We start from the raw sequence: 12,996 nt of genomic DNA on the forward strand, positions 1-12,996 counted from the left end.
AGGAGGCGGTAGCAGCAGCGGCGGCAATAGTAGATACAGCGGTAGAGAGAGCTTTCATAGACATTGACTTGGAGTAGGAGCCTCTAGTGGAGTTACTACATCACTCTCCGGAGCAGAGCCATCATGCCCAGAGCCAGGACGAGCATCAGTCTCTTGATGACTCCAGATTACCTCGTCAGGATGATCCAGTCATTCCTGACGCTCAGGCTCAGACACCCAGCTTAGAGGAGCATATCTAGACACTAGAGGATGCAGTCATCTCCCTCCGAGCAGATGTGACCACTGTCCATACATATGTCATGTCAGCGCTGCAGGACATTTCTCGACATATCCGGGGTTCACGCCTTGCCAGACTGGCATCATCTGCCTGACCTCTCTCCCTCTTTATCTCATATATGACTGTGTTTTAGACTAATACTTTGATACTGTTACTATATTTTTGCGACCAGTCTGTTGGCCCAATTTCTGAGATGTACATTATACTTCTTTTTTATTTATTCATGATATTTTGGATGTTTTGATCTTCTATTGATATATCTATTGATGATTGACTCCATTATCAGGTGCATCCTAGTGACTCCAGTGAGAGAGTACTGCCCATATTTTTAGGACCGCCCTTATCCCTCTCTCTCTTTCATTTACTATCCCACTTGTACTTGCATGCCCACTATATAACATTATTATCCTATTTGTTATCTAATGAAGTTTTATCCCAGTGCCATCTTTCAGGACCACAGTTAATCCCAAGTTTGGGGGGGTTGTACCACCCACTTCGGATACTTGTGTCCCGACCATTCATTGCCATAGCTATACTGGTATACTCTTTCTTCTTTCTTTTGTTCTCTTTGCACATTGAGGACATTGTGCCATTTAATTTTGGGGGTAATGTGTGTTCTTTGCATTAAATTCAAGATTTTAAGCATGACTTGTGTATTTGAGGGATTTTCTGTGATTGGTCCATGACTAGCTATGATTTTGATCTTTTGAGGACTATATTGCTTAGAATTTAAAAATTGTTTGACTTGAGAGTCCAACACTCCTTGTATGCCTTGTGGATGCTATTTAAGAGTAAATTTTTTGAAAGATTAATATAATGTTTGCACTTGTGGTCCACATCATCTTGATATTCACTCTAAGATTCTATACAAGCATAGGCGTACACTAGCATTCATTTGTGGGGTACATGCTTTGTTGACTATTGATTTGGTTATATCCCAATTAAGCTAATAGTGCATTGAAAGCTTTCATTCTTGATAAAGGTGAATAACAAACCCTTTTCACTAAGTAGCCGAGATTCTAGCCTCATCAAGCACTGAATTTCTCGCGCCAAAAGGTGGAGGGCCCAAACTTTAGGTTAATAACTTGATAAAAAAAAAAATAGAGTGAAAAGAATATGCACACCTAGATCAATAAAGCTTTAATAAAAGGTCTATTCTTTGTCTTGATGATCGGTACTAGATTTGTGTGCTAGCTTGAGGCCGGATGTGATCATTTCTTTAGTTGGCTTAGATAGCAACATATTTGATGCCGGTTCACTTGAAAAGGATTCTAGAGTTGTTTTGATTTGCATGATCATTGTCTTGATGTGTGAAGGTGTAATACCCCTAATTTCAGAAGGATAGTCCTGGTATTTAATTTATTATTTTAATTGAACTTTTAATTATTTAAATTGTTTAGTTACTTGTGTGTTGGACTTAATTGATTACTTGATTGTTAATCGATTACATGCTTGTTTGTCTTATGTTATTTAAATTACTTGTGGATTGGTTTATTTAAATGGTGTTTTATTTTCTTTTATTATTATGGTTTTAATGGAATTATTTTAATTGGTTATTTAAATTGTATTTTATTTTTTTAACTTAATTATATTCTAGCATTTTAATTATTTATGTGGCTTTATGATTTAAATGTAATTTAGCTGCTTTATTATTAGGGTTTTATGTTATACATTGTAGTTGGTTTAGGATTTAATGTAGGGTTTAGATTAAAACCTATAAATACATAAGCATACGTCTGCCAAGGGTTACAAAACAAACCCTATTCAGCCTATTCATGAATACTGTGAAACGGAGAGTTACAGAGAGAAATACAGAGAGCAACAGAGAGGGAACTTTGAGGGTTTAATAGAGAGGCTCAAGGAGGAAGGAGTGGGTTGCTTCTGGGTTAGCCAAGAGTAACAGAGGCGTGGAACAAAGTTGGAAGTTCAGAGACGTGGATTAGAGTTTCAAATCTGAAACTCAAAAGCAAGTTTCTGTTCTTGCTCTTTCCCTTTAATTCATGTTCTGTGCATGCCTAGCTAGACTCCAGGGGTTTAAATACATGCTAAAACTGATTTAATCATGCATGCTTAACTGGATTAAAATAGAGGGTATATGTTTTTAGTTTCAGTTTCTTATTTTGAATGGTTGTGGAAGTTTTGATGCATAATTGTTATTTAAGATAAATCTTTGCATGTTAAAATACTTATAATAATTTAGTATGGACGTATAGGACGTAGGTTAAAGCTTAGAGGCCTTAACAATGGAGTTCTGGGGCTTACAGGGGCTGAACAGACGAAGAAGTCGGCTTCAACATCAACTTAGCCGACTCAGTTGGGAACTGAGCCGACTAAGTTGGGCCGCAACTTGGATTTTAGTTTTAATTGCCCAGAATTGTGTTGGAACCTATTTTGCTTAATCTAAATGGGTTAAATGGACTTTGGAGGGTTCTAGGAAGCATAATACACTTCTTATATTAAAGGAATTGGGCAATATGGATTTATAAATAATTTTTATAAATTATTTAAGGGACAGTTGTTTAATTGTTTAACAGTTGTGTTAAATTATTCTAAATGATGTATATTATTGTTTTAGAGCTTTAAGATTATAGGTAAATAATGATTCATAAATGGATTAAGTTATAGACAGTGTACAGTTAGGGGAGGATCCTATATGCTGAGCTTTGCAAATGCTAATCAGTTTACACTTTAGAACTTGGAGGATTATTTTATATTAATTAATTTTAATTAATCATATTTGGATAGGATTATAAGTAACATGGATTGCCTGAATTTAACCATGCTTGTGTTGGATAAAATTAATATTCACTTAGTTATTCAACTGCATCAGTTTATAGATATTTTAGAGGATGTGAACGCTTATACTTGTTTAGCTATTTACATTATTGGAATTGGATTTTTAGGCTCTCTAATGACTGCCTAGTATTGATATACATGTGTTAATTTATATTGATGCATGTTTTGAAGGATGATTGTTGGATGTATATAATAGTGTCATTTATTTATTATGCTATTTGGAGGATTGTATGTACCGGTGTGGGATGGTGACATACTAGGTATGTACTAGTTCAAACCCTGTGTTCTACCCAACTTGAATTGAGTTATGGACTAACCATAAAGGTTAAGTACATCTCATATTTGAGTCATATCAATTATGAATTGAATGACCTACTATGGTTTTAGGATGGATTTGTTATACATATATCAGACCACTACACAGATGGATGGTATTTTGTATTAGGAGGAGTATGGACTTTATATATATATATTATATATGTGCCATGGTATGAGCCTGAGTTTTAGGACCATGGTTAGGGCGCGTATATCGCCTAGGATGGATAACTGGACATAGGTGTTGTTCCCTGGTAGGTCTAGGTACTCATGTCCACCTTAGGGTGCGTATTCGCATGTTGCCTTTTATTTAGGCTGAGACAGACCTATTAGACTAGTAAGCATCCTATAGTGTGTACTGTATATACATATATAGACTACTCTAGATATTGTTGAGTCTATCTAGGAGGTATCTGCATATCGGATTCTTGTTTGGATTGTTGTAGAATAGGATTTGCATATGGGCCTGACCCACTCTTTTATTTTTTCGGTGTTCGTCAGTTCCAGGGTTAGAGCTTGGACTTGCAGAGCAGATACAGACAGTCATTCCTTCGACTACGTAGGAATACTCTCTATGTTTAGCTTTAGATTTTACTTCAGTTGTTTTAGTTTCAGTTTGGGATTTTAATAAGGGGTCCATTGGATGGATTCCCGAGTTGTATGGATTGGAGGTTTTGGAAAGTTGGATTTTATTATTATGATTTAAGGATTTTATTATTTAGTATTCGTTCAGCGTTATTATTTATTTCTTTAATTCATTATTTTGTATTCCGTATTCGTTTTAACATATTAATTGTTTGGTATTCCCTCGGGTTCGGGCTTGGGCCTAATCAACCCATGTCTCGGATCCGAGGGGTATCACAGAAGGACCATATTTGCTTACTTGATGTTGAGATTTTGGAAAATTGCTTGGAAATGGTTGAAAATTTTCATACTTGAGGTAGTTTTCTCCCAATACTTGTTTAGAATATTGGTGCCTCTTTAGTGAGAAAGAGCTTAATGTTTGTGGGTATCATTTCTGGAAACCCTTATGAGATTTCACTCGTCCACTTACGGTAACCTAGGGGTTCAAAAGGCTTGTTGCATATGCTAAATGCAATCGTATTCCCTACGGAAGTGGTGTTATCCATTTATTATTTTCTAATTCATAATTGTATAGTTGTTCATTTCTTTATTTCCTTTGTAGTTCATTGCTACAGACTAGCAATATTTAAGTTTGGGAGTGTGATAAGTGCTGAAAAGTGCGCATTTAAACCCTTTAAGCTTGAATGATCTAGGACCTTATTCTATCTTATTTTTCTATTTTAGTCTAATTTCATGTTATGTCCCTTTTCAAGCATTTATCCCCAAAATAAGTCAATTCAGCTGAATTAGAGCATTTAAAGAAGCAATCTCAATCTTAGTGGAAGAAATGAGCAAAGTGGTGAAGAAGTCCTCTTTGATCAATCGAACCAAGCTCTAATCGATCACACTGCGATCGTTCCAACCATGTTATGATGGATTGAGCCTTTTGTCCTTATCTACTAGGAAAATTTCCCTTTCGTTTGATCCAACCTTTCCTTCGATCGATCGAACATTTTTTATCTTATCCCCACCTACAACTTTTGTCCTTTTCCAAAAATATCTCAGCCTCGTCATTATTCAAAAAGGCGCCGCGTTCGACCGATCCAAGTAACCTTGTAATCGATCGAATTGCCTCAAGTGCGTGAAAAAAGAGTTCCAGTTAACTTAAAGGTGTGCTCATGGTGCAATCATTTGGAGGTCCTAGTGCACAAGGTCTAACCATTGGGTGTGACATTTGAGCTACCTATATAAGAATTTTGGCTAGTTTGAGTATAAATAGAAGGTAGAGGTTGATTAGTTTAGAGGAAGCTAGAGATTAGAGAAAGAAATACACATTTTGGGAAAGTTCTTCCACTCATCTAGGGTTTCTACCAAGAACAAAAGAGGAGGAGGATGATTTCTACCATGGAGATAGCCCTTGAGGATTTGATGACAACATCAATAAGTGGCTAAACCATTCTCTTGGGGCTAGAGATAGCCCTAAGTATGCCTCCTAGACTTTGATGTTTGTAATTAATGGAGATTTGTGTTGTAATTATTGTCTTGGCATCTTATATATATAAATCTTGATTTTACAAAGATTTGTGTAGCTTAATACTTCCAATTGATCATTTAGTTCTATCCATATGTCTATATATGCTAGAATGAATGTTTATGTGTTTATTTCTAGATTTTGTGACATTGATGCATGTTTGTGTGTGTTGATATTATGAATCTAGTGATAATCAAGACATGGTGCTTAAATAGATTACTCTTGTGGTTTATTTGATGGTTCATACCTATTTCTTGATGGATTGTGCCACCTCCTTAGTTTAATTAGTTTAATTTTCATGTCATTAGCTTAGTTGTAGTGTAGTTGCCTTACTTTCTTAGACAGGTGGACAATCTATGCTTGTTATTTGATATTCCATGCTTATGAATGCAAGTAGTATATTTTTCTAATTTAATGAGTGTACATTAATTGTGAACTTATGGAAGGATTAATGGCTTGATTTGATATGTTGTGCTATTCACTACATTGACTTGACAATGTATGATTACTTGGCCATCCATGCTTGATATTCAATTAATGGCACACATTTTCATTTGCAACATATAATCCCCTTAATCCATCAAATATTGAATGTCTAGGAAGGTTATGCTTAGTGGTGAACTCTATGTCCTAAGACTCCTCTCTCATATTCTCTACACCTCATATTGCTTTAGTTATTTTACATTGCATTTGTTTAGTTTAAATCATAGTATAATTCAACAAGTAATTATCTTTTGATCATTCGACCTACTAATCCAACATTGATTTCCAATAAAAAATAAGCTTCATTTCCCTTAGGACGATCCCTACTTTCTCTAGCTACATTAATAGTTAGTAGTGGGAGTGGCATTCTATAAATTCAAACTTGACCACATTTTATTTCACCACATTTTTGCAACTAGGTACAAGACACACCACTACACAGATTTCATGATCCACTTATCCTAACTCTTGTTGGAGAGGCCAGATTAACACTTTTTCTAAGGCCCAATTTGGTTGGAGGGTATTAGAAGTGTTTGGCTCACAAAAATTGGGGTCCCTACTTCCAGAAGTGCAGAAGGGTTGTTGCGGGTGTGCCAGGAACTACTTTCATTCCAAAGGGGAGCTCCAAACAATATTCTAATGGAAAGTTGTCGGAATCAGGCAATTGAAAGGAAGCTTGGAATGACCACTTCCATAGGTTCTTTCTACCTTAAAAAATTTTAGGACTATTCTAGTGCTAGTGGAAAGAAGAACGAAATTGAAAGTACATGACTTGCAATTAAAAGAGCTATGAACAACTTACTGGAAAGTAGGAAAAGAAAGTGCTGAACTTGTATTAGACATAATTAAAATACATTACTGGAATGTAAAAGTACATGAAATGAAATTGATAAGTGAAGATGTTGTATTGTTGTGTGTGTTGAACATGATTTGCATTCTAGGCTTAAGTGCTCTGTTAATAGAGCTCTTTTATGCAACAGTTGAAGGTGGCTGTTCAATTTCCACTTGGCTTGTCCTTGGGCTGCCAAGTGTCCCCCATCTTCGGTAGTTACCCCTTGTTTTGCATCCACCTTCTTCCATCTTCTTACTCTTCTTGAGTTCTTCTGACACATTACTTCAACGATGCCCCTTGAAATCTCCATAATTTTGAGTAGTGGGCAATTTTGGTTCTAGTTGAAGTTGAACATTCCACCTGACCTCTCCATAAGATTCTACATGTCCCACGTTTTGCTTGTTCTTCCTTAACGTGCATGGACTCTTCTTCTTTTATTTTAGACACATGATTCCAAAATTTTAGCCATGTTGTCCATAATCCCAACCACTTCTATCAATTAATGGTAGTAGTTGCATAGATATCTATTAATCTTCATTTGATATGTTAACATACGGCCAAGTGTCCCACGTCTATAAGGATTCCTTCTTTACACAGAGTCCTTCTCCCCATATAATTCTAGATTGTATATGTATCATGCATGTATGTGTCTGTCATTGTTCATGCATGCTTTCCTTAACTTTAGTAATTTCTCTTTAGACTTTCCTTTTGGTACGATTACATGGCATCACGTACTCCATGATTGAGCAATATTCTTTTCTGTATGTATAAATTTGGTATATATATATACATATATCTCTACACATATATATATAATTATACACTTCCCATTTTTCGGATGATCATCCACCTTCCTAACTTTAGAAGTTTGCTTTGATTTGATTATACTAGTAATAATAAATGGGTGATAAAGGGTAAAAAGGGAAAGTAAATCACAAATGTATGTAACAGGAACCGGTCGACATGCGTACATTACACATCGACTAGTTTGGCACATTCAGTCTACATGTGAGTAATTCATGTCGACTAGTTTGGCACATTCAGTCAACTTGTAAGTAATTCACATCGACTGGTTTGGGTCATCCACAGTGAAATTGTTCACTGCCAAAAATTTTAAGATACTGACCGACGTGTGGGAAGCTACACATCGACCGGTTCTCCCCAGACATGTATTTATTGGTTTCTTTTTTTCTTTTTCTTTTTTCACCACTAATATACCATTAAGATGCCACTGAAACTGCCACTCAAAACACCATATATATATATATATATATATATATATATATATATATTTATTTATTTATTTATAGCCCAAACAAAACAACATTAACATTTACGATCGTGGGTTACATACCAAAAATAGAATTATTACATTTACCATTCCCAACATACTACAAATGTAAAAGTATGCACGAAGAATATTATTACAATGTTAATACAATATTTTTCAAAAATTACAATTTCATAACCATGTTTTTACCAAATCAAATGTAAATACAAAATGGGTCCAAAGAAAAAAACAAAATAAAAAAATAAAAGGAATACTAATCCATCTCTAGGCTCGCAAAATCACATCGTCAACCATTAACTACACATGTGAGGTTTCGTCATCAACCATGTCTTCGTTATAACCTGAAAAATATTAAAGGAAGGGGTAAGCACGAAGGCCCAGTAGAAGTCACCTAAGGCATCAACTTTGGACTCCCTTGAGCCGCACAACACACATTAGGGATGAAAGAGAACCAGGATCATACATTGGGGATTTCATAACATTTAATTTACAAGACAAACCCAACAATACCATTTTGGCATTTCAATAGGAGTATGTATAAAATGCAATGCAATGCCCTATGATTCCCGACCATGGTCTCAACCGACCCCAAACTTGGCCCTTACCAGCTCTAAACTTGGTCTCTACTGACCCAAACTCATATTTAAAGAAAAACGCTAACAAAATTTACCGAGGCATGTGATACCCTCAATTCCAAAACACGGGTTAATCAGGTTTACGCACAACACCAAGGGATAATTAAACAATTAAGGGCCTGTTTGGTATGCGTTGTGTTCCCGGGCGTTTTGTTTTAGCCTAGAACAGAACAAATGTTTTGTAATGGAGTGTTCTGAGATGAGAACAAAACATGTTTGGCGATAAAAATTTGTAGTGAGAATTTTGGAATAGAAACATGGTAGAACATGTTTGGCAAGGTATTTCGTTTCAAGAAATATGAGAACAAAACATGTTTGGTAGAGTGAAAGTGTAACCAAAATCACTGAAACAAAAACATGAAATATGTTTGGTAAAGAGTGTTTTTAAATAATGTTTTCATCAATACATTATTTATAACTTTATTAAATATAAAGTAAAATTTTATTATTGTATAATTTTATTATACAATTGATATAACTTTTAATACTTTTGTTTTTATAGTTTATTAAGTTTTAGTTTACAATATTTTTTTAACTAATCTATAAAAACCAATAAAATATATTATAAATTGTAAAACCTATGAATGCTAGATATTGTTTTGATAATTGTAGAAGACATTTTTTCAATATCGAACTGAAATAAACTTTCAACATATTACACATTACATGAGTTTGAAGATATTACAGACATGAATTTTATATATATTACATCACTTGTCAACACTTGTCAACAGGCACAATAAAAATATCTAAGTAAAATTGAACTAATATATTATAACATTTATCAACAGCCACAATAACCAATAATAACAACATAAGCAATAACATAAATAATATAGTTATAGTAAGACAACAACAGCCACCATAGATAATGTAGTTTTGCCTATTTTGTTGAGCTTGCATAACAACAACTACATCCTCTAACTCTTGATCCACATGACCACCACTTGCAGACGTTAGTGCATATCATCCAACCATATAAATGAACGAGCATGTGACTAAAACATCAAAGACTTGTATATTATTATAATGCCCCTGTACCAATAACATGTACGTATAAAAAATTATTAATGCAAAGGATTGTATACCCCCCAAGCTAGACATCTATAAAATGAACGTCCATAATTCTTTGAAGTTCCAGCCGTATAAAGATTCATTCGACCCTTTCCACGTGCACAAGATGGCCCGTCACCCTGTATCTCACACATGACTACATATACAAGTGGTAAAATGTGTAATGTATACTTGGCACAAGTTAATACATTTATCCAAATCGTAAAAGAGAGTTAAAATAAAGTAGTTATTACAGTTATCCAAATCCTAAAAAAGAGTTAAAATGAAGTAGTTATTATAGTTATCCAAACATGATAAACATCTAAATGCAATTTCAAGGATGCTGAATTGTATTCCATATAATACTACAAATATGATCATGTAAAATATCCATTGGTCGCGACCGAGATTGCGGCACATTAACCTGAACATCATCATTCTTATCTTCAAATATTTCATCTATTAACGCCTCCATAGCTTCATCATCAAATATTGCATCTACTTCCACCTCCATTCTTATAAAGTTGTGAAGTGTGCAGTAGGCTAAAACAATAGCAACCTGAGTTTCAAACTTATATGGGGGCATTTGCTTCAAAATGGGGAATGAATCCCGGGGACAACGCTCAATGACATTTCGTAAAGATGAGTGCATGTGATTGTATATTTCCACTCTACCTCGGGGTTGCCTAGAAGACCTACAATACTCTTGGAAGTGGTACCATTGACCCCTGTAGGAAGCCAAGAAACCCGGTTGATTGGCATACCCAGAGTCCACCATATAATATTTTTCTACCATTTTACAAACTATAAACAATTGTACCATTATATTTAAAATAAATTAAAAAATTATAGGTAGTATGACATTTACCGTCTGGAGACTATGGGAATTGCATATCCTCATTATTAATGCTCTCGTTCAATATCTTAAAATGATTAGCAAACCCCTTCCATCCTGCTACAATGTACGTGAACATCATATCAAATGAACAAACAACCATTACATTTTGTATAGTATCCCCATGGATCTAAGTTCCAACAACTACCCCTACGCAATTCCTAAAAAAATGGTAGAACTTTTTTGACTTTCTTATATGGTTAGGAATTCGGGTTAAATTTGGGGGGGCAATAATATTTTTCTCTAAATCACACACTTTTTGTAAAACTGAATGGAAGTGTTTTGAAATTGTATATGTAGAGTGTTGAAATCTTTCTACAACCACACGATTCCTTTCATTGTGAGCTAAAGTAAGCAAAAATATGCCAACTTATTCAAAAACACTTACACCTTTAGAGTCTTTCAACCCTAATGACCTAAGCTCCCCACACAACTTAAAAAAAATAGGGGTGGACATCCTAAAGTTTTCAAAACATCTACTTCTATACCCATTCAAGATCTCCAATATATATGTTTCCCCTCTTAAAATTAAATCCCTACAAGGTTGTTTATGGTAATTTTTCATATAGTAATCCAACATACATGCCATTATAATGACAAATTCATTCTCGTCTTCATCATCATCATACAACTCAATTATTGTCCTAATATCCATCTATATAATACAAAGTGTAAGAAACGACATAAATTACAATCATCCCAGGCCAAATACTAAATAAGAAATAAAAGCAACACACCAAATAAAATCATCCCAAGCTAAATTATGACGGCCCAAGTTTTTCAACCGGGTGCGTCAATGATGAATCGAAAGTGATCCGATAACGAATCCGAATTCCAGAAGCTAAAGGTAAACAAAGATCTCTAGAGATAGGAGTCACTCCTAAGACACAAATGTGACCCTCCATGAGGTCACGGAACTTAAAGAGGACAAAAATGGAAACAAATGTCAAAAAGGACAAAATTTGCTATCCAAGGGTCAAAAAGGTCAATTCACTATTAAAAGGAGAAACTTGACTTTAAACAAGTCAAACAAGGTTAATACAACCTAATCTAATCATTTTGAAACATTCCAAGAGGTTCTGTGAACATTGGCTAAGAATCCCACAAAATGCCCCGTCCCCGTTGAAGTGAAAACTGATACTACTTCACTAAAACATATATAACTCCCACTGTGTTTGGAATTTGAGAATGGTATTGGTACCATTAGAAATTTAACTCAAAATTATTGAGTTTAGGATCAAGAATCACCCCATTTGGATTAGAAACGAAGAAGTTATGACCCATTGAAGTCGGATAATCAGTGCTGAAACTCAACAGCGGCAAGACTCGAGTTCTAGCTATTTTGGTCGACCGAAATGAAGTTTCAAATGACCGAAATGAAGATGCTGAGACCTGAAATCATGAAAAAAAGGTTTGTGTTGCTTCAGTAGACCGAAATAAAGGTTCGGTCGACCGAAATGACTCTTGAACAGTGTTTTTCGCTACTGGAATGTGATGATACTGTGCAAATACAAAACCATTTGACATCGGTCGACCGAAATGGAGTTTCAGTCAACCGAAACACCATGAAATGATGCTAAAAAAGCTACAAACAGCCTAAGGTGCTAAGGTCTAAACTCTACTTTGAATCCCTTCATGAATTGGTTCAAAATGCATGTGTAAAACTAATTTTTCATGAAGTTTGAGTGTGTGAACATGCTAACATCTTTAATATGAATACTTCAGTACAAAATAATGGCCCATGGCCCCATACACATCATTTACAAGATTTTGACCTTTCAAAACTCAAATTTTGTTTAAAAGACAATTGAAGCAAAAATGTTATACCAAAAGTGTCTAACTACCAAGGTAGACATGCTTGGCCCTTGGCCTCTTTACATACATGCTTCTAATGTCAAAAGTGATTACTTAAGCATCTTACACATCAAAGAGGTTACATAATCTTCAAAAGTACTATACATACATGGTATACAAAATTATAACTTCAAAAGTTAAACATGCTAAACACTTGCATGTTAATATACAAAAATGCTTCAACAAGCTCAAAAGCTTCTAAGGATGATGAACATCTATGAACATAGTCTCTTTACCTAAAAAACAACCCAAACCACTAGGGTGAGTAATCAAGTTACTCGTAGGAGAAGCATATGCGTATACCCTAAAGTTTCAATATCATTGCAAGATCAATATAGACGAATACAAGGGAGCATTCCACTTAACGTCTATGTTCAAGGGGTGCTAAGGGATCATCTTAAGCTAACTTGAATGATTCTTTAGCAATACAAATAATTATCAATGTACTCAACAACATCAATTCGCCAATA

At 34.8% G+C, this 12,996-nt stretch overlaps 1 protein-coding gene across 1 annotated transcript; it reads right to left on the reverse strand.

Moving 5' to 3' along the window:
• Window positions 1-10,111: 10,111 nt before the first annotated feature.
• LOC132266294 (uncharacterized) lies at window positions 10,112-10,573 on the reverse strand. The gene has a single exon (XM_059767147.1). The coding sequence runs from the start codon at window positions 10,571-10,573 to the stop codon at window positions 10,112-10,114; it is 462 nt and encodes a 153-aa protein (XP_059623130.1).
• Between the last annotated feature and the right edge of the window lie 2,423 nt (window positions 10,574-12,996).

This window comes from Cornus florida, unplaced genomic scaffold (genome assembly GCF_030987335.1).
Source record: "Cornus florida cultivar Cherokee Brave unplaced genomic scaffold, ASM3098733v1 CherokeeBrave_3.0.0_Hap2_Chr07, whole genome shotgun sequence".
NCBI lineage: Eukaryota > Viridiplantae > Streptophyta > Magnoliopsida > Cornales > Cornaceae > Cornus > Cornus florida.

Coding starts and splice junctions, on each gene's coding strand:
- LOC132266294 (XM_059767147.1), bottom strand. CDS start 10,573: ATGGTAGAAAAATATTATATGGTGGACTCTGGGTATGCCAATCAACCG.